Source organism: Cololabis saira, chromosome 22 (genome assembly GCF_033807715.1).
Source record: "Cololabis saira isolate AMF1-May2022 chromosome 22, fColSai1.1, whole genome shotgun sequence".
NCBI lineage: Eukaryota > Metazoa > Chordata > Actinopteri > Beloniformes > Belonidae > Cololabis > Cololabis saira.
Window position 1 is genome coordinate 27,620,287 of NC_084608.1, and position 23,546 is coordinate 27,643,832.

Here is a 23,546-nt window from a genome sequence, read left to right on the forward strand (position 1 = left end):
TGAGTCCAGGTAAAATCCAACTCATTAAAGTGAAGTCTGAATGGAACCCAATTCAAATTATACAGCTTTTTAAAATACATGCAGTCTTAAAATCTCATTTTAAGCATCTCTAAGCACGCATGACATAACATGTTCTTGATGCAGTTCAAACACATAACTCCTGGAAATGTTTACTCGCACCTCCAAAGCTACATTTTTCAACCTCAATAACACGTTTATAGCCTAGTAGCAGGTTTTTTGTCCAAAGCAAAACTGTCTTTGCTAAAATTATGGAGTTAGACCCATTTTAACATCAACAGGCTGCAGCTCTGCATGCTCGCAGCAGGCCAGGAGCTCATGAGAGAGGACAACAAAAGTGAGATTTAACTCTGATTTATTGGTCAGCAGGCCCCTCGATCACAGCCATAAAGTGGGTTTTCTCCACCGCTCTGCTCCTGCTATAAACTGAGCAAAAACATTACTGAAGCACTTACTTCCTTGGAAGAACTCTTACAGGATGACGACTGAAGTCGGAAGTTGCATCTCCTTGATGGTTCTTTTACAGATGGAGGACTTGGGAGAAAATATCCCACGGATTGGTCTGCTTTGCTTTTACTGATTCCTACTGAACTGCAATAACTGTTTTTCTCTCATGAACTAGTGACATATGGTATGGTGCATTTTGCACAACATTTGTATTAAAATTTATTTATATGTGTATTATGATATATAAAATGACAACAATCTCAGGACTTATTTCTGATTTATGAATCAAAATGCAGTAAATGGAAGAGTCTGGGTCTGAATTAAAGTCATCAGTGCTCATTTCTAGGTCATAGATCCTTAAAAGTCAGAGTCCTAGACTCAAGTAAGTCTGACACCACATACTTGTCCCAAAGAGAAATTGATCTTTGGCTTGTCTTTACGACTGAATCAAGTTCAGTTTCAATTCTGTGATGTAAAAGACAAGCGAGACAAATATTAATGTGAAATAGCCCTTTAAGATCAAATACCTTGCCATAAAAAAGAAAGGAGAAAAAAAAAAACGAATGGTGGCTGAGAGAGGCTGTATTCTAAACCCATGAGAAATTAAGAATCTGCTTTGTGGATGTGCCCTCGGGCAAGGTGGTGGATTCTCAACCTCTGACCTCCTGGTGAAGGGGAATAAAATATTTCCCTTTGTTGAATTCCACTGACGATGGCAAAATTGTTAATGAAAAATGTCCTTTTATTCTAAAATAGCATGGAATGATGAATGGCGCTATCCCTGGAATGCACTGAATGATTTCACTTTTTTTGTATTTTATAGTTTGCATTCAGAGCAGCTCCATTTGGACCAAAGACCCATTTTCCAGTGAGGAAAAAGCATGCCAGCGACCGGACGCCAATATGAAATTTTCGTGCCTTTGTTGTCCATCGGCCATGAGAGATTGATACACTTTCAACAGTGGCTAAAACTCATTTATGCTCCCGAGAAAATCATTAGCTCAGCATGGTCAAACGTGTGCTCCATTACCAGATCGGAATGCATGTGCAGTCCTCAGCACATTTTCTGGAAATGACCATTCAAAATGAGTAATGAAGGCCTCTCCGACGTCACATTACACCTAACTTATATACATGAGCCCAGAGGGGGAGTCGCTGTGGTTTAATCCTCTGGTTTTATGTTGAAAACAGATGCCGTTAAACAAACATTTTCTTCCAGGTATTCCATTGACTGGAAAAGTGACTTGGACAGCTACTTTGACATCGATCCGGTGGAAGGAACGATCTCAACAAACGAGCTGCTTGACAGGGAGAGCATTGCCCAGCACAACATCTCCATCGTGGCAACCAAACTCAGTAAGTATGACGATGAGATCAACTGCGGTTCATGCAGGTGTCGTTGACCTTCCCCCCTTCATAATCAGAGTGAAGGATTTAACACACTTTTTCTCAAGTCAATACTCAATCCCATTTTCCTGGAAAGGTTTATAGGTGACTATAAACAATGATGGCTCTGCCAGAAGGATGTTTCTCCAGGAGATTGTCTCCTCTCGCATACTTGGCCTGACACTGTTTTACTTTTTAACAACCCCCCCTCACAGATTTGATGGCATTGGCATTGAGAGGAAGCTTTTCTTGCCAAAGTCAACTTTTACTTACACCACAGTAAAATGTGAGCCTTGCAGAGTTTTACAGTGAGCAGATGCAGCCCGCTGTGAGCCAAGCTCGAGCGAAGATGGAACTAATGCGGCGCTGTGGCTTTAAGACATGCCATCAAGCTAATTATGTTTTTATGAAGGAACTAGAGCAAAATTTCCGGATAAATAAGCAAATCCATCGTCATCAAGTCATCAAATCTGCTAAGAACCGTCAAAGTCATTATCCCGGAGGCAGGCTGGTGCTCAATCAAAATTACACAAGCTGTATATTCATTAGGACAGACTGTGAAATATGGGCTGTTAAAAGTCGAGTCATTGTCGCCTTGGAAACTGATATTACTCACTTCCCCTCAAGGTCACATCAGTGAAATTCTAATTGTGAATTCATCGTGCCCTTATGTGTTTCTTTGTGTGCATTTTGTGCATTAAGTGCCACAAAATTAGAGGAATATTCAGACTGAAAGGATTCAGAGTGAATGGAGGAGGAGCAGGAGGCAGATGGGACTTTTATAAAGCCATCATGTTCAGTCTGTCATTCTCCATGTAGGAATGAGTGAATATTTCGGCTAATTTTGCCCTCTTACGCACCTGCCTTCGACTCCCCCTCTCACTCGCTCCTCATCAGCTCTCCTGGGTACTCCTTTTCAAGGGACCAATGTTTTGACAATTTTACTCACAGGAAAAGAAAGGAGAAAAAAAGAGAAGAAAGACACTCGGAGTCACTGGCGTTTAATGCTAATTGCCAGGCTGGTGCAGAAAGAATGGAGATAAAGCCTGCAGCTCAGATTTTCTGTCCCAGAGTTCAAATCTGTCTCTGACCTTGAGTTAGTTTTGGCAGAACTTTGCGTTCTGGGTATTGGAAGGCTGTTATGGTTCCTCCACACTGCACCCTATTGTCATTGCCGGAATGGCGCTTGTCTATTATTCGGGTTTTAAACCATGAAGAGCAACAATAAATGCTGAAGAGGAGATACCTTTGGTGCCCATACAAATAATGAATTTGCTGAGGAAAGGTCATACACACAAACAATCATATTTTAACTCCCTTCCAGCCAGTGCACAGCTGTTCTCAATAAGCAGTGAAGCACTGCGGACCTCTGGACCTCACCTGCCGGCTTCACTTTTACTGTGTCCTTGCTAACTTTTGGAAACTTTCTCGCCCTATACTGTCAGTGTTCTTGGACGACACACTCTGCGAATACCTGTTTTCCACAGCGCTCAAGCCTTCGGAGAACTATCTGGTCATCTCCAGACACTGCAGTCATGCAGCAAAATACAAGCGGTGCGCGTGTGTGTGTGCTGTGTGGAGTTCTCCTGAGGTGACGCCGTACCAAATAAAAGTCAGGGCTGGATTAACAGTTTGCTTTTTGGCATTTAAGCCCAGCGGCAATTTTTAGGGAGTCTAAGCCAGGGAGAGGAGGGGGGCTGGGGGGGATCTATTAAATGCAATAATAACTTTGGCAGGAAGCAATTAGGGAGTACAGTCACTCCCTACTTACAGCAAATCAATTTAGTTTGGAACTTATCACTGGGTTTTGGGAGCGTCTTTACTTTTTCTGTCTGCACTTGCACTTTTTAGATGAATATCCACAAGTAATCTCTCTATCTGTGCCTAATTGCGTGCAAAGATGAGGATTATTTCATTAAAATTAGCTTAATTAAAAAAACTAAACTAAACTAAAATATAGTAAAATACGGTGGTGAAGCCGTGTATGCAGCCACATGTTTATCTGACCTGTGATGCATTTTGAAGGAATGAAAGATTCTGGTTGAGCGTATAAATGAATAGAGCATGTTTCATTTGACTGGAACGTGGATGTGAGTCAGATTTGTATAACCACTGTACCATTGCTCCATCTAGTGGGTTCACTTATATATCACCCATGTCAACAGCAGTTATGGAGTTTTTGTCAGAGGAAAATTCCACCAGATATAAGAGTGAGGTCACAAAGACCAATGGTACAGATGCGACTGATCTGGGGAAAGGGTTTCAGATGTTGGACTTCAGAGACAGAAAAACTGAGCGTCTTTACATTGACAGTTGGGTCAGTGAAAAGCACAAATCTCACACACTGCTCCATACCTTGGTGGGCAGATTGCTTCTTTCCCCCCATCAAGGTCAGAGTCAGGTTAGTAACTGAGCCGTGGCTGTGCCTCCAATCCCTTTGATTCGACTCCACAGCACCAACATAGTAACCCACTCATCCCCGCTACAAACTCATGCACCAGCACTCACACAAACACACAAACAAGCATACACGATGCCTTCCAGTGCACAGCAAACCCCATCCCCGCATCAAATCCATAAAGTTTACCTTGCGCACACATAGGGAACACTTCCCTGTTGTGTCCCTGCAGAGAAGGAACACTGTAACAAACGACCATGAATTCAAGTCAGTCCCACTCATGGGGGCTTTCACACTATAATTACAGTGGGCTGCACATCCCATGATTTAAACCAGGGAGGTTTGAGTCGCTCACTTTAGTGCCCACTTTTATGAAAATATGCCAGTATGAGAGTAAATTTATCTTTTTCTTATTTGCATCACAAAACAGGAGCATCTGGGTGAACTTTAGGTACCAGCTGTGTGTTAAATGTGTTAACTTGCAGTGTGTTTGCTTCCATACAGCTGTTCAAGGACACTGACTGGACACTGGCAGCCTCTTTAACCATACCCCCCCCCCCCCATGGTGCGATAAGGTTGCAGTACTCGATAAAATCCACATGGTGGCAGTGCCGAGACAAAACCTCTGTATGTGTTGTGCTTCTCTCTGCAGACAGCCCAGTCCTGACCAGCCGGGTGGCCGTCACCGTCCATGTGCTGGACATCAACGAGTTCCCCCCCGAACTGGCCAGTCCCTATGAGACCTTTGTGTGTGAAAATGCAAAAATGGGACAGGTGGGTTCACATTTCCTCCAATTCTGTCTTTCCCAGATCACAAATCAGTTCTAAAGTTAGTATGTTTGAGTGAGAGGACAGCTGCTGATGCGGGTTGATAAGGCTTGATAAGGCTTTAAGGCGGCTTTTGAAATGAAACAAAAGTGAATGTGAAAAGTACGAGTTTATCTAAATGAATCATTGTGTTCTTTTTAGAGAATTCTTCAGCATAAGCTATGGATCAAAAACGCACTTGTGTTGCAGAGATCAATTCAACGGGAGAATCAATCATAGGAGTGCTTTCCGTATCTGCAATGCAGAGTACATTTCAGATGATATATCTGAAATGCAGTAGAGAATTTTTCCTGTGCACATTGTAAACCACCTGCGCCTGTAAATTAGGCCATTAACTGGAATCTACATGCAGTTAACGTTTCAAGGCAAAAGCTTCTTTGGCAGACTATCAAATCACTGCAGACACCTCGTCACCGTGAGGATGTTTCGCTGGTCCTCAGGCCCAGTTGCAATCAAAACAAAAGGTTGTGCCCTGCCTTGGAAGCATCACTGTCTCCCTGAGCATGGAGATCTCATCCGTTTTTTCATCTCTTACCTGAAGTTTCGACAACAAAATGACAGCCTCTTGATAGATACATTCATTACATTCAAAAATGACCTTTTTCGAGTGAAAGCTCCTCTCAAAAATTGTTGTGTGTGTTCGGCCTTCGCTGTGGAGAGTGATAGATGGTTTGTGAAGAGCTTTACAACTCAAGGAAATGTATTTTCCTGTGGAAAGACATTTCTCTGTGTTCACCTAAACTGTGAGTCTTCTGAACATTGTTGCCATTAAACTTTACACAGAAATGCTAATTGTGGGCGTTCAAGGTTATAATTCTGTTATTGCACTGATGTTATCCAGATTATTTATATTTTCATCCCTTTCACTTACTAAATGGCAAAAAAGGAACATTGAGTTGTTTATTGACTTATTTATCCCAAGTGGCCCGTCTACCGCAAGACAGATGGAAATTATATTGTTGTGAAATAAATTGACAGTAAATCATTTGGAAAAAGAAACACTTCAAACTAATCAAACTTGTGAAAAAGTTGGAAGTGCAGCAGAGAAAGGGAGAAAAAAAGAATCACTCCTTTAACAATACACTTATTGGCATGTCTTGTATTCTCTATTGATAATCTTTGTCAAAAAGGTTGGTGTCAAATATGATATGCTTTTCAACTTCTGATATGAAGCTTCATTGAAATCTGTTCTGATCTGTTTAGCTGCAGCTTCTACTAGTTAACATGGAGTTGATGTATTACTCTTTATTTTGATAATCAACCAGCTTCTCCATGAAATCCTGGTGTCTGACTCTGTGTCATGTTGATCTGCCACATGTACACTGATGCCAAAATAGATTCAGTGCATATCTTTAGGAGGATTGTCCCAACTAGGATGCTTGTAAATATCACCGTGGCGATCCTGTTGCGACCATTCCCACTGACTTGAAAGAGAGTAGCCAATAGTTGCCATTTTAAGGGCCAGCAATCTCACATAATGACACCTGGGAAAAAGCAATGGTTTAGATTGCCTCCTCCATGATCTCCGCTTTACTCAAGCCGTCCTCTTCAGTGAAGAGGTTGCATCCAGACCAGCAGAGAAAAATGTTTCAGGATTCAACATTTAGATGGATAAAGGCAAATAGAACACATCAAGATGTTGCAAAGAACTTGGCCATAGCTATGACATGAGGCTGCCGTAAAGACACTTAATTACCCAGACGTGCAGTGCTTCATGTCACCCCTCTAGCTAGTATTACACCTTATAAAGATTTATTATCCATTATTGCAGTTCTGCTCAGTGGATTTTCACATTCTCCTTCTATTTCTTGGCCCCTGTTTGAACCCAGGCAGCATGATGTCTCGCCTCTGCTACTTGTTGCACCACAAGCCCAGAGCATAATAATGCCACTCCCATACTTGGCAGTTTTTTAACATTTTTAAATATATTAATCTTTTATTATCATTTTGGACCCAAAACATTATATTTTGAATTGCATAACTCAAAATTCAGCTTTACTTCCACGGGTTGGCGTTGGATGTCATTTCTTATCACTTTCAAAAAGTTACAAACAGCTACTTTAAAACACTTCTCATGCTCCTATAGTGTCAGTTATCAAGGCTGGGCTGACACTTGGGAATGCTTTCAGGAATCAGATTCTTTAGCTTTGAAATTCACATCACCTGGTCTTTCTTCACGGGAAGAACCAGTGCCTTGGACAAACTTGTGGTATTCCACTTTGGCATTACATTTTGAACACTGTGTTACATCGTACATAGACTCAGGATATTCCCTACGTTACAGGAAATTATCAAATTAAAGCTTTTCCAAGGGTTTCTGAAGGCTTTTTGGTTTTTCTGAACAATGATTTTGATATGCTTTAAAAATGTGAATATGCTTTAAAGAGTTTTATTTTTTTAAATGAAATTGCGAGAAGACGCTCCAGAAAAATCGTGTTCCAGGCCAAGTTTTATATTTTAATTATCAAAAGATTTAATTCACTTACACGACTGTTGATTCCGATTTAACAATCCAACGACCGCTGCTCGTACCAGAGACAAAACACTACAGATCTACAGAGAAATGCATTTTTAAACCAGTTACAAAGACCATTTTAGTCAGATCAGTAAGAATCATCCTAAATCATACACTTTGGACTCTGAATGTATCTTCTTCTCTGCTCCTTCACACATAGTTTCTTTTCCTTACTCCAAATAATCTCCATCATTTTATCTCTCCCTTTCCATTTTCTTCCTCTCGTGCTTCCTCCCTTGCCCTCGGGTTTCAGCATCCACTCTTCCCTGCAGTGTTTCCACAGCATGATTCCGCCAGGTGTTGCACACAGCTGGGGAAAGATAAAGAATTGCAGATCCCTCTCTTGTAAAATCCATCACATATCTCCCTTGATGGTTATCTGCACTCACACTGCTAAAAAAAAAAAACGTACAAACAGCTTGTTTTGGAGTGTCTCACGCTGTGGCAAGTCTGATTGAAAATAATCTGTCGCCCGGATGAAACCGAGCGAGAGAAACAACTGATTATTTTCATGTAAATGTGTGGCGAGAGCAGGAAGGAGAGTGGAGGCTTGCGGATAAAAAAAGATCGGGGACTGACGCAAAGTTGCACAGCAGGACGTTTCCTTATTTCATAAATTACTGTGCTCAGATTCAACTGGTCAAGTGTGAAATGAGAAAAGGCAACCTCAAACGAAATGTACAAAAAAAAAAAAAATCATGCTGTATCGTGGAGGTCTACATATTAGGTATAGTTAGGGCAGTCAGTGTTCTAATGCCTTTCTGCCGTTTGAAGTATTTGCTCCGGCTTCTTTCGCTGCTCCGCTGACATGCCCAGCCAGCGAACTGGCCAATTCTGCTGGGGTAATTGCATTGATATTTACAGCATGTAGCTAGCACTCCTGTCTAGCTTAACTTACAATTCAGCTGAGTGCAAAAGCAAAATACACTTCAAACTCTAACAAACACACAAGTGCCCGGTAATAAGCAGCTGCAGCAGGAACAGCTCCACTCCACATCACGAGGAGGCGGAAAGTGCTTTTGAAAGGAAAAGGAGGGTTCTACATGAAAATATTTGAACTAAAGAGCCCATATTATGCTACTTGCATTGAGGATCTAAAAGGGAGTTACTCTCCCCTGCTGAAATGTCAAAGAAAAAAAATGGAGGACTTCTAGCCCAGGCTTTTCTTCCCTATGGACAATCAATGATTTCTTACTGTATGAATAGTGCCCTATAGGACACGGTAGTAACATGTTACCCCTGCACCAACTGCCATAAAACAACAATAGAAGAACACTTTACACATGTCAAGAAAAAACAGTAATATTGAAAGGTTTTTAAAAGTTCTGTGTGGATGTGTGCCGAGCATGCAGCGAAGAACCACAGATGTCTGCAGCTCTGGCAGGGTTGCATACATGCAGTCCCTTCTGAATTCAAGCCACAAACATATGTGATTCAGAGTAAAGTTGCTTTCGTCAATGAAAATTATGACTAAATATCGTCTGATATTCTGAGGATAACGAAACGCAACGAATATTATATATATATATATATATATATATATATATATATATATATATACACACGATAATGATAATTAAATATATAATGCAAAAATTGTACACGAATAAAAACGGGGCTAAAATGTAGATTAGAAAATAAAAACTCTGCTAAAATGTGTCTCCATTTTCGTTGACCAGAACAAGACTAAGAAGAGACAGAGATCCTTAATCTCCATGTTTTCTGTAGTTTCCTCTGGTTTAGTGGCTGCTGCTGGGTAAAAATGGGGGAGAAATGCTGAAAAATGTTGTAAACTCAAATTAGAGCGTCTTCTGTATCTGAAATGAATGTATTCTTGAGTCTAAAAAGGTAACAATAACATAATAATAAGATAACCTTGATTGAATTAGACTAAAATGGTCCTGGACAATTCTGACTAAAATAAGACTAAAATACTCAGACTTTTAGTCGACTGAAACTTGACACAACTAAAAGGAGAATGAATGTGACTAAAACTAATAAAAGCTAAAATGATAGCTTGACCCAAAGACTAGACTAAAACTAAGATTGAATCAGGCTGCCAAAAACAACACTTATTCAGAGGTGATGAAGACGAGTCGTGTTGTGCAGGAAAATCGGGGTCATCATCCTCAAACAGCCTTGGGGGTCGGGCCCAAAATCCTTCTTATCATTGTTTTTATTATTACGGCTTAATCAATGCAGTCCAACATGTGGTCCAGAGCTATGGGTAATAGAGTACTAACATCACCTTGCTGACCAGTGGGAATGGCCCATCATGTCTTGTAATACCACTCTGTCCTACTAGTGATGCATTTGGTTGTGTTTAACACCACTGCCTGACACATGAATGTCCTTGGGACATGCTAAAGGGGTATTGCTGCAAACAGTGGATTTAACAATTGTTTTTTCGGATAAAGAAAAGTAGAATTTTATGGATTGAGGTTTAACTGAATTTCCACTCAGTCTCTTGCTTCGTGCCAAGGTAATATCTATTGCACACTCGTCATTGTTATCAAAATACTGATGGCGATTTACAGAAATTAAAAAAAAAAAAAGATTAGATTAAACATTAATTTCAGTAATTGCTATCTGCAGTGGGATATATTTGTCGCAAAGCTAATTTGGCTGCAGGAAATCAATCATTTGAACTGTACATCTGTGAGGAAGCACAACAGAGCGCTCATCACACCTATAGTGTCACATTAAGCGCCCTGCGGGGATTTTTATTCAAATACTGCGACGGCAAACAGGGAGAGCAACACAGACAGGCTGATGTAACAAGGCAGGAGGGCTGATTAGTGGCTCCTCCATGTGGAGGGGGATCCAGGGCTGCAGTGTGAGGTGTCAAACAGGTGAAGCCCACCGAGTTAGGGAGAGCAGACCGGTTGCACAGCTGCGATGAAAGAACAGCCGGTACCATGCGAAGCTCTGAGACAGCGGGGAAACTATGTTGGCAGTGCCTGAAACAGCTATCCGTGTCTCTCTGCTGTAGATGGAAGGTAGCGTGCGAGGTGTAGTTTAGCAGCAGGTAAAAATAGGTGCGACGCCGAACCAGACTGTCCTCTCTCTGGCTTGTTCCATGCCCACTGGAGGAGATGTACTGACATATAAGTGCAACATATAGCAGCCAGCCTCTGTCTGGGCAGGCTCCAGCAGTTTTAAATGAAGTTAATCCATCACGCTGTGGCAGGGTGATGTCAAAATTTCAACAAGTTTTCAATCAAGTGCTCAATGGCTGCATCCCCGATGACAGGGAGAACAATTCACTGGCTGGTTTCAGCTCTGACGGCTCTGCCACGCATCCTGCTCAGGACTGCTTGGTGTGTTAATATTTTTCATCTTCCATTTTTAGAAATCTACACACTGTTTTAGCTACGTAATGATGAATAGGTTACAGTTCTTCTACCGATGTACACAGTAGGCAGGGATGTAAAAAAAAAACGTTAACCTCTGACTACAGGTTTAAAGTCAATCTCTGTTGTACAGATGCAATATAAGATCTTTTTAAAAAAATAATTGTAAAATTGTTACTGATTTCTTTTCCGTCAGGTGATTCAGACCTTCAGTGCAAAGGACCAGGACTTGCCAAGTGCTGGACAACAGTTCTCCTTCAGAACATCGAAGGAAGATATGAAGAATAAGAATTTCACAATCCGAGACTTTGGAAGTAAGTGTTCTTGTCGTCCTGTGACAGGACGGTTAGATGTGTATGGCTAGCCAATCCATTTACCAACTTAATCCTTAAAAGTTCTCAAAAGTAACTCAACATTTTCCAATGAAACTTTGAAGTCTTTAAACCATTTGTGAAAGAAATTCTTTCAAAACTTCAAAGAAATTCACCACCCACCTCCGACAGTGACACCTGCGGTCCTGTAATGTGATATTTTGCCGGGTCTGAGGAAACCACGACCGAAAGTGTTATGTAATCAGGACTAGGCTTAAAGATATTCCAAGCTGCAAATTCAGATAATCATATTTTGGTAGAAATCACTATAAAAAGGTAATTCTCACAATGTCACAGACAACAAACAGGCGTTGTCAGAGCAACTGTTTTCTCTTGTTGTGTTTTGCTCAGAGGTGGAAAAAGTACTGAAAAATTGTAATTGAGTAAAAGTATCTTTACTTTGCTTAAATTCTACTCAAAGTAAAAGTAAAAGTACTCATCTAAAAATGTACTCGAGTAAAAGTACAAAAGTACTTCATTTAAAATGTAATTTGAGTAAAAGTTACTTTCAGTTATTTAATGCAAAAAAAGGATGAGTCACGAATCAAATCCAGCACAAGTTGTTTTAATCAACTTTGAGGCATATTAAAGTTCACATCCACACTTGTAAAAGCTCAGCAGAGCTCAGTAACATGATCCTTTTACTTCCGCAGAACAGGACAAAAAGGCCAGTCACAACCTGTACTGTAAAGTGCAAACTATTTTCAGTCATATTGTCCAACCGACAACACTAAAACCAGAATCAAAGTATTCAAACACAAAATAAAGTGCCCAATTCCTGCATGATCCTGCTATTTACAATAAATCAAAATAAAATGCCCACAAGATTTTCACCATAAATGTTGTACTCAGTAACGTGAGGGGGTTCAAATGTAGCGAAGTAAAATACTTGGGTCAAAATGTACTCGAGTAAAAGTAAAAATTACATATTTCAAAAACTACTTAGAAAATTACAAATTACTCATAAAAAGTACTCAATTACAGTAACGTGAGTAAATGTAATTTGTTACTTTCCACCCCTAGTTTTGCTTTGCCTGTCTTAGGGTTGCATGTAACTGTTCTAGTACTGTATTAACATCAGTCAAATCATGTGTTTTAATTCAGCAACGTGTGTAATTTCTGTGCTGGAGAACAATACAAGGTTGACACCTATTGAATAAGCATGTAATGGATTTAATTCTCGTTGGCCCTGGTTTCATGTGTGAGTTGACATTTACGAACGGAATCAATTACCAGAAGACTGAAATGTTGCCTTTGTGCGTTCTTGGGAGTTTTCATTTAGCTGCTGAAAATCTCCCCTAATCTCTGACCAATTCCCCTCTCACGAGAACAAGCCTGATGTGTTCATTTGACTTTTAAGCATTCTGGCAGACGGCGGTTTAGGCAGATGTGGAATGAGGTTTGTTGAAAACACTGCCAAAGACATGAACAAGCAGCAGCTACGCCACCCGTCAAAATGCTTCCAAGCTTGGCCTTGGTCATGTGACATTAACGTTCCAATCCACATTTCTGCGCAGTGTATTGAAACATTTCCACGTTTCAAGATGGAAATGTCAGTATTGAGCTCACATTCCTACTGCAAATCAAAGGTTCCAAGGCTATGTTCACACTGCTAGCCCAAATTGGATTTTTAAGCATATTTGATCAAAGTCTGATCATTTTAACTGTTTACATTTTATATTGCGGATGATTGAATCCAATGTGTGTCCTTGGTGACAATCTCCATCAACATGGTTGATGTGGTAACCTACATGTGTGTAATAAAAACCAAAATGGAAGGTAGAGACCTGCGTTTGCTACCGTTGCAAATGATGACGTGAAGCTGTGTGCAAAGTTTGCAATAAAGCACCATAAAAGGTGGACACTACTGTGTACTAGATTGTTTTCAGCAGCTGTGTCCGTCGGTATGTCAATATGGCATCGTGCATCCTGGCAGTTACGCAAGATCGGGAATGCAAGATCACATCTACAGAGGACAGAGTCGTAAATTGTGTTTCTTTGCACAATTATAATATAACATTCAAAATCCCATTTGCTTGACCAGACTGTTCAGATTAAGACGGGAGTAACATTTGGGACCAGCACTAATATATGGTATAAATCTGTTATGAGGAAGAAAAAAAGTCTTATTTGATGTGGTTTTTGGTTTCAGACTGTCAAAACATATAGATGCAACTGGATATGCTAGTTTTAGGGCTAACAGTAGAACATAACACAAGTTCTGGACAGAACTGGTCCGAGAACCTCAGATCATTTAGTGCAAAGGTGGCAGCTGTTTGACATTTGTCGTTGACAGCTACAGTGATGAAACCCCAGACTGCAGCACTGTAGCGACAGCAAAGTAATCTAAGGTCAAACAATGCCAGGAAACGGAATCAAAGTGCACCGACAGTTACTCTTGAGAGCATGCAAGCCATTAATTGTCCACCAAAAGAAAAAAAAAAAAAAACTTCACAGAGGATAAAGAAAATATGACTCAAGATCAGTTAGGCTCATAAGAATGGCCCGTATCTGCTTGCAGTCATGTGATAGGGCCACATACCATGACACTGCTGCACGCTCTAGTCGAGTCCTTTGAAGTCACACCAGAGAGATGTGCAATGAAAACTGGGACATGACAGAATGAAGCCAGGGAAGCGAATGCATTCACCATCCTTGACAAGCCCAGGTCCGAACCTCTGATCCACTTTTACCTTTTTGACACACTGTCTCGTGGTTTTCTGACTGCCTGTAGCCTAGGAAACACACTCTCTCGATACAGAGTGCGATCTGATAGGCAGGGACAGCGAATGAAAACACCACGGGCACTGTGCAGACAGGTTCAGGAAGAGACGGGGAGGGACGCCACAAACAAAATCGCAGTGGTGCACAACATGCAAGGTGTGTTAAAATGCCTGACCTCCTGTCAAGAAAAAGCTCTGGGCTTTACCGGCGCTACAAAACCTGGCTTGACAGGGGTCAGACAGTGTGGCTGTTGCAGACAAGAGCAGGCAGGTTCAACCTGACAAGTTCTCTCCCCCTTGTATATGTTGTCGCCGTGTATTCAACTTACCATACTCACACCTCAAGCTGTCCTCTCAAGCCTGTCCCTTCATATGTTTTTATTTTTGGGGGGATCCATTATCTATCAGAGCTAATCTGCTATTCTATATTCTCTGGTGTGTTTTGCGCACAAAGAGATTACAAAACAACAATGCATTTCTTCAGAAGAAAGAAAATGTTGTGGTTAGGGTGTGGTTTGGTACCTCCAGCTTGTAAAGTAAGTGGTGTAAAATAGCTAGAACTTTGATAAGAGAAGGCTTTGATATGAAGCAGCTTCTTATCTCATACTGAGAGGCACATTTGGAGAGTATTTGATATCAAACAGAGTGTTATCAGACACCGAAAAGTTTCATCTTTCTTGTACTTGGACCTCCAGACTTGCGAAGAAGCTCAGAGGATAATCTGATTGATGTGAGTTTTCACTGGGAGGAATATTTTCTTTCACTTTGTCAGAACACTTTCTAACCCGTGGAGATCAAGGAACAAGTGATTTTCTTCACAACTTCAGGGCTTTTCCCAGAAATTCCCAAGGTTCTTTTAATGTAATTTCACATGAAGAATCAGGTTGGTTTGGATTGGGTTTTTGTGCAAAGATGACTGGAATGGCTAACGTCTCCTTCTTTGCTTTCTTCTAGACAACACGGCTGGGATTGTGACGAAACGGATTGGCTTCAGACGACGTTTGCAGGAGATCTACTTCCTTCCTGTTGTGATAGAAGACAACGGCTACCCACCCAAGAGCAGCACTGGCACCCTGACCATCCGTGTATGTGGCTGTGCATCAGATGGCTCCCTGCTAACATGCAGTGCAGAGGCCATCTTTCTTCCCGTGGGTCTTAGCACGGGAGCCTTGATTGCCATACTCCTGTGTATCATCATATTATTAGGTGAGATTTGTTGTCTTCTGGTATCAAGACAATATTTACTTGAGGAGCACCATTGAAATGCAGGAATTAAATGGCAAATGTACCCTGTTGGTGCCTTTTTGATTTTCTCCAGACACTTTAGCAGCTACAAAACGGCATGACGGCTAGAATCCATTAGTACTTCTGATAATTGGTTGTGATCTCTAAAAGATAAATGCTCTCCCACCCTTTTAAATGAATAATGTGAAATATACAAATTAGCTTCAAGTTGGATGAGAGCATATTTCTCTGCTAGAACATTAGCAAGGAATTTTAGCATGGCAAAAGGACTGGAAGCAGGGAGAAAGTGGTGCGCTGGCGCAATCCAGGGGTATGAACATGAGTCTGCTTCCATCAGAAAAGCCAGCTGGAGAGTAAACATCTCATTTTATTGGTCTCTATCCACATTTGAGCTCTTTGTGATGTGTCTATTTCTTGGCCACGTGTGCAGTTACATCCTGGAGTTTCCGCTGGTTGCCTGGCAATCTCACAGTGACAACAAGACTTCAGAAGAGTGCTATTGATCTCCTCACCTAACTGTTGTCAAAAAGAGAGTTGACATTTCGTCAAATGTCAAACTACTGACATTTCTATTTGACAACTATTCTTGCTCCATCGGTGATTTGGAGCTGCCTGCTAAGTTTGAGATTTTCTTTTCTGGAAGCATGTGATCTGTTTGTTAGCGAGAAGACAAAAGAAACCCAGATGCACTTATTGAAACAAGCTTACCAGCTCACTGCTGGTGCCTATCAAGATCGCTTTATTTGAAACTGTGAAAGCGTTTACCTTGGTGGAGGATATGCTCTCTGGGTGCCCTTCAAGGTGAGTTACAGATTTTCTGTAACTCAAGGAGCGCTCTAACAATCTCGAAAGCTCCTTTGGCTCATTTCTGTGTAGATTCTCAGTTATCCAGGTCAATATAAGTGTTTACATGGAAAGTAACTGAATATCTGATTTTGGTTCTTTGTAAGACTAAGAAAAGAATCCTGGTGTCCTTCCATTTAAAAAGTGAGGATTGTCTGTCTTGTCATGAGTTCAAGCATATTTTTAGACACTACAATCAATACGTGGGTACACACATAGGTACTTCTTCTGCTACATTTTATTGAAGTGCACATTTTCCATTTTTGGCCATTACAGATGACCATAAAAGTCAGACTGGCATCTCTCCAAGCGTGTCTGCCTCTAATGGAAGAACCCATATGAATTTGGTTATTCAATGAGATGTTAAAGATTGAAGGGAAGGCTGCTTAGCCCTATAAACTAAATCCAATCTATCTGCTCCATGGATGCGTCCTGAAGTACAGCTTTTATGTTTCCCACAAGGTCAAGGCTGTAAAACTCCCCCTTAATTCTCTGCATAGTTGGGAAGAAGTAAATGTAGTTTTATAACATGATTTTCTGAATTATGAAAGTGGGATGAACGGCTGTAAAGAAGCTCTAATTTTATATTGGAAGTCAAAGGGAACCCTGACCTTTGAATGTTGCCGTATTTACCTTTCGCCATCCCCTCTGTAATTATGGTCCAGCAAATAATCCACTGTTAAATTCTAACTATGCTTCATGATTAATTCTATTTCAGTGCCTTCATGAATGCAATAATACAAAATATCTGCTTGAGCCTGTGTTTTGTGTGTTGTGACACATAAAAACACACAGTGGGTTGTGCCATAGAAGTGTTTTGGTGTCTTCTCTTCGTCTGAAGATTGTGTTCAAAGCTGAGTTGACTCTCACCCTGGAGGCTGGGGTTGACGCCAAGCTGTCATGCTGTCCCACAGAAGGAAAGTGGCAGAAAGCATCTGAACTTGCGTTGGGAACATTTCTGTGGAACCAGTTTCTGTGCAGGATTTTGTCAGAATTAGCCAGTTGCTCTGCAAAGATAAATTATGATATAAATCAAACAGAAAGAGTGCTGGGCCTCCCATTTGCGTTGTCATTCTCTTCAAACTGATGTGAATGGGGTTCATCTTGTGACAATGCGTGTTCAACAAGGGTGCCCTACTTTAAGAATGTGCAGCAGAAGTCTACCCAGATGGCACTAGGGGGAGCTAGCATTCTACAAAAATGACAGCCGGTTGCGACTGAAGGAAAGCAGAGGGGAAGTAATGTAAAGAATGGCTGAAAGGAAGAGATGGATTCAGGCCTTTTTCAGTCTGAATGTATTTATTGGACTCTTTCATTTCTCTGACTGATTGCAGAGTTATTCTGCCCATTGCTTCTCCTCCGAGGTGCAGCCGTATATCACAAATCCAGAGGACAAACACATATTTTACTGCATTATTCAATGAGTAGACAGAGTAAGGGACACAAGGGGAGATAGACAGAGAAAGACGGATTGCACTGACAAGAGAGAGGGAGAGTATGAAAATTTACTGCAACTCTGTGTGTGGAAAACAGCACAATGGTGGCTTACCACAGAGTCTAAAATACAGAATCCCAGGAAATCTGTGATGGGTGGTGGGAAAAAACAAACTGTTGCGTTGGGTATATTATCAGCAGCACAATGTAATATCCAATAACGTTCACAGTTCTTTTTGTAGCTACTGTTATCGACAAACGCACTCACTAAAGCGATACGGCATTGAATTTCAGGTCAAAAGATGGCTAGAAAAGGCAAATTAAAATGGGGACTGACTTGTGTGAAACTCAGTCTAGGTCGCACATGACTTCCATTTCAAAACTTAAATGAAGAAGCACGAACTGTGTAATTGAAATAATAAGCGCTGTTGCATATGACCTAGATGTCTGAGCAGACTTCAGAGTCTTTCACAGCCATGATCTCAGTTCAGGGAGACTGTATTTTGACAGTGGAGCTCTGAGTTGATAGCAAATGTCAGCATGTTAACATGCTCATTGGTAGAAGGTAATGTTCATCATCTTTGCAGTTGGTTAGAATCCTATAATCAGCTAATAAACCAATAAACTCAGCTGGAAATGGAACAAGTTTGCCAGGCCTTTTGTCATATAAAATGAAAATTTGATAAAATGAAGTAGTGCAAGACGGAAAGTAAGAGGAAGTCCATATTAGGAGTGACAGTCGGACAATGGAAACTTCGTTCCAGTTAAACGATCTGAAATTGAAAATCAAGAGAGAGAGAGCTTCCTCTCCAGCACAGTAGCACTTTAAACATATCTGCTAACATTAGACCTTCTTACAAAGCCCATTGTCTCTTTATTAACTGCTTGAAAGACATGCCACATTACCTCTGAAATGTGCAAGTCAATGTTGTGATTTTACATTACAGCTAGTTAAAGTGAGCGATGGCTACTACTGTTTTGACTTCTGAAGGACTTTAGTGTGGACACCTAACGATTTTATGTAACGACCAAGCAACGGCTTTAGTGACCACACCACAGACCTACATTACTGGACAGAATATTCATTATGTGTCCTATAGGTTTTCTCAAGAGCAGCTTGAAGCCTCCTTTGCAAATGGGCTGAACAAACAGGCGCAGTAAGCCAATGAGAACACGTCCACCTTCCATCAATCAAAGTTAGTGGTCTCTGCCAGAGGAGCCGTGGAGCTGCCGGTAAACACTGGCAGAGGAAGATCCTATTTCTGTGATGAGGACTTGCCATTGGCTGAGCTGACTGTCAATCAAACGGCTAGGCCTCATATTAGAAATAAATGTATTGCTTTTTATCAATACACCTTACATTGTACAACAAAAGATTGAAACCAAAATCACTGTTTGAACCAGGCTGTCAATATGTTTACTGTTGGAAAGTTACACATTCTAATACGGGGTTCAACTTCTGAAGACCGCCTCCAGTGGTCTGCAGTTTTTCTTGCCTCCGGCTTGAATTCAACCTGGAAACTGGATTGTTGCAGGCATTTATTCATTTTTAATCCGTGTTTTGTATCAGGTGACTGGGTGGTGAACACATTGCCAGTTTTGAGACTCAGTGCTGATGGCTTACGCTGATGACAGGAGATGATGTTCAGCTATCACCATGTTCTCTGAATACAAGTTGTCTTTTCTCATTCATCACTACCATTACTTTTTACTTCTTCTTCTTCTTCTTTAATATAATCATCTTCTTTTATCCATTGGTGGTTGGCAAATTGCCAAAGTGGCACACCACTGCCACCATCTGGTATGGAGGGGTAGTTTGCTCACTCAGTGGATTCAACCAGGTCAATAGATCCCACCGGAAATAATTGGAGGCATGACCACGGAAAGGAGCAAGGAGTCTCCTAGAAGCAGTATTCCAGATGAGAACAGAATAATAATTATTAACAACATTATGAAATCTATTTTAAGCTCATGTCAACAAACATATTGCAATTTAGTTTGGGCAAATACTTTTCCTACAAATCTTCACAAAATTCTGGTCCTACAAAAACGTTTTGTTAGGCTTGCAACTCGATCAGAGTCACTCGCTTCATCTACTCCTTTATTTCAAAAACTCCAGATTCTTACTATTTATGATATCAATATTTTTCAGATATGCGTTTTTATTTATAAGCTAAATTCAAGTGAAGGTAATATTCCTGGACAGTTCAAGACTTACTTTAAATTAAACTCAGAGATTCATTCTTATTCAACTCGACAATCCTCAGATCTTCATCCTCCTAAATTTCTCACTTGCAGAGGTCAATTTTCGGTGAGATTTAGGGGCACTAAATTGTGGAATGATTTTTCCCACTTGGCAAAGAGCTCGTCCTCTCTGAAATATTACAAAAGACGTTTGAAGGACCACTTGACTACTGTTTTGTAACTGTTTTCCCAATGTATTGTTGTTTATGTATCCATGTTCTTTTTGTTTTTTTGTTTTTTTTGTGTTTCACTCATAGTGACATGTACAGTCTTATTTGCTCAGGAGTCAATATAATATAAGTTGTAAAAACAATATCCCATGCACACTCACACACATTTATTTTTTGTCTTTATTCTTTATTATTTATATATTGCATTATAAGTTTGCCATCACTTTTGTATAGTTTTACTTTCTGTTTTTTTGTATGTTAATCTTGACATGAAATTTTAATATCTTCGGTGGAGGCTTCAAATAAGCCCATTGGGTTTTTTGCCTCTTCCTGCACCTATAGTGTTTATCATTGATATGTCCTGTATATTTTTTTAAAAACTGTGCAAAACAATAAACTAAACTAAACTAAACATACTGTCTAGGACAGTGTTTCTCAATTCTGGATCTTTGGAGCCATTGCCCTACATGTTCTAGATGTTTCTTTTGTTTATCACAATGGCTTCAAATGAATGAATTGCCTCACCATTGTCGATGAGGTCTGCACCAGTTTGTCAGGTTCCACTGACAGACATCTTTCTGATATGAGGACGAGGACTGAGAAACACTAGTCATGGACATAGGAGAAGTACACCAGCCACCCATAGCACAGTACACTATTAAGACAAATTAAACTTTTTAGTTGTGGTTGGGTTGTTGAAAAATAATATATTGCATATATATCCCCTTGCTTAGCCTTCACAAACTTGGGTTGTGTTTCATCAGAGAAAAAAATGAATAGGTCTCTATGCCAAGCACAGTTTGTAAAAAAATACTTACATCTACATTTGGTCATGTAATAACATCTACATCATATGTACTCGTGGTAAAAATGTATAGGCATGTTATTTTATTTGAGAAGTTGATGGTTTTCAATGCAAGATTAATGCAGCTCTAGGAGGTTTGAAGCCAGCACTTAGTGTACACTTAGACACTTTCATGCTGGCTTGAGAGAGAGCATCTATGTTTATCTTTAGTATAAAATCTATGGTGTCAAGGTTAACATCAAGACTTATCTGTATTAGCCTCTGAATACAATCCTGTAAACAAAGAATATCCCAAGCTAAAAACTCAATTTTCTTCATGGCAATAGGAATGGGCGATATTTTACCATTCACGATATACCGTCAAAAAAATTCCCCACGGTAAGAATTTGTCATCTCGTGGTACAAACGATAAATTCCCGTTGATGACGTTTTTGTGTAAAGCTGGATTTATGGTTCTGCGTTAAATTGACGCACAACGTACGTGAAGGAAGGAAGGAAGGAAGGAAGGAAGGAAGGAAGGAAGGAAGGAAGGAAGGAAGGAAGGAAGGAAGGAAGGAAATGAGCCAGAAAGAAAGACAGAAAGAAAGAAAGAATAAATTCCCGTTGATGACGTGTTTGTGTAACAAACATGGCGGATCTGAGAGCGAGGAGTCATTACAGTTTTGCAGTACAGGTGGACTCATTTAATTGGTTTTTATTAATTCAATTTAATTGGTGTAGTTTAGTAGTATTTAGTATTCTTTTAGAGCAGTGTTTTGGGGGCTCCAAAGACTGAATGTGGTGATAGATTTATAGTTACAAAGGTGGAGTTTAATTGGTATTTTTTTTATCGTAATTTTCATCGTTATCGGGATAAATGCCAGAAATTATCCTGATACATTTTTTCGTCCATACCGCCCATCCCTACATGGCAATATTGAAACCCGAGTCACTGAACATCTACACTCTTGCAGAAGCTCTTCAGCTGGTCAGCATAAAAACTAAGATATGTCCATGTGCATGTAGATGTAGACCGTAGCGGTGAACTTCCACTGCCTTCCAGCTGTGCTGGTATTGTACCCAAAAGCATGTCTCACCAACTGTCAAACAAACTTCAGTTAAACTCAAACCAGCTTTAATCTAAAGACCTTGGTATGTTGTGAGCTTCAAACTATCAAAACCAGTCTTCAAAGGGGCTCTGCTTTGATCCCAAGTAAAGCTCCAAGGCACAGTGAAATGGATCTGTAGTGGTCTAACGTGCAATTTTCTGCATTTGTTTCCCCAGTTATTGTGGTCCTCTATGTGGGCCTGAGACGACAGAAGAAAAAGGAGACCCTCATGTCATCCAAGGAGGATATCCGAGACAATGTGATCCACTATGATGATGAAGGAGGAGGAGAGGAGGACACACATGCGTTTGACATGGGGACGCTCCGCAATCCTAAGGTTGTCAAGGAGAACCTGTACCGCAGGGATGTCAAACCAGAGATGAATAGAGGCCCCAAGCCACCTGTCTCTCAGGGGAGTGAAGATATCCGGGACTTCATCGACCAGCGACTGCAGGAGAATGACATGGACAACTCGGCGCCGCCCTACGACTCCTTGGCCACATATGCTTACGAGGGAGACGGCTCAGTGGCCGAGTCTCTCAGCTCCATCGAGTCCCTCACAATAGACTTCGAGGAGGACTACGATTACCTCAGTGACTGGGGGCCCCGCTTTAAGACGCTGGCAGGGATATTTGGGGAACAGTCAGAAACCCAGTCGGACTCAACAAACACAGAGAACGCACATTGATGCTATTCACAGACTCAAAATGAAAAAAAACTAAAAAAAACGTTCCTTTTGCTGGCCTCACACATTGTTTTAATCATTCTTTTCATCCAATGTAATGTGTTTTATTTTTTTATTTTCCAGCTCACTGTTTTCTACTTTATAATGTACTTTATCACCTTCAGTCCCAAAATTGTAAAAAAATTAAATAAAAAGTGATGAAATATGGTACCATGTTTAGATGAGCAGAAATTCAGTTCTCTTTCAGATGAATGTTGTTTCTTGTCTTACATTTTGTTTCCTCTTGGGGAATACGCGTGGAAATGTTGACATTTCCTGGAACATCCTTTAAAGTGCCTCAATATAATTATTTCCTTTTCACTTGCTATGTCATGGCACATATCCAGCGTTGTTTCTAAGATCCCCATAGGTCAAGCTGATTCAGTCAATGCGCTCCTGCTGGCAAAGGCATCGAGACCGGTGCCGGCTCTGGGGAGAAAAAGTTGGCCTACGTTTGGCCAAAGATGTTTTGAATGTTATTTATTGTTCTATTTATTTATGGACTGATTGAGTTGGACTGGATTGTTTGTGTATTTATCTATTTATCTCAGTCATCAATCTGTATTTTTTATTTTTGGAGACACTCGAATTTTGTAATTAACGAAAGGCCCACATGAAAATGTATGTTTCTGTTAGGTGGGTCCTGTGAATAGACTTGTACTAGAGCTGTAAAAAGAAAAAAAAAAATAGGGCTAAATACTATGGTTTGGTCATGTAATAAGCACTGTTTTCTTAAATAAATCACACTTGGACAGAAGCCATCTTTATAATGATTGGATTATGAAAAAAATCAACAAAAACTACACCACACAAGGAATATTATTAAACTGTGGAACTCCAGAGCTGCTATGTAGATAACGTACATTTGTGGACACATAATACAACATTTTCGGATAAAATTCTTGCAGTAAATTGTCTGTCTAAGGCAGAATACATGTGTTTTTAGAGAATGAC

General features: G+C 40.4%; 1 protein-coding gene across 2 annotated transcripts in view; it reads left to right on the forward strand.

Moving 5' to 3' along the window:
* Positions 1–23,338, forward strand: part of LOC133423642 (cadherin-12-like) — a 149,467-nt gene extending 126,129 nt beyond the window's left edge. Inside the window, exons 8-12 of one of the 2 annotated variants that reach the window (XM_061713906.1) lie at positions 1,685–1,821; positions 4,902–5,023; positions 11,142–11,259; positions 14,994–15,245; positions 22,045–23,338. In XM_061713906.1, coding sequence (XP_061569890.1) covers positions 1,685–1,821; positions 4,902–5,023; positions 11,142–11,259; positions 14,994–15,245; positions 22,045–22,556 — 1,141 coding nt within the window. In that variant the 3' untranslated portion in view covers positions 22,557–23,338. The remainder of the gene's footprint in view (positions 1–1,684; positions 1,822–4,901; positions 5,024–11,141; positions 11,260–14,993; positions 15,246–22,044) is intronic. The other variant, XM_061713907.1, reaches the window with a different exon arrangement.
* The last annotated feature ends 208 nt before the right edge of the window (positions 23,339–23,546 follow it).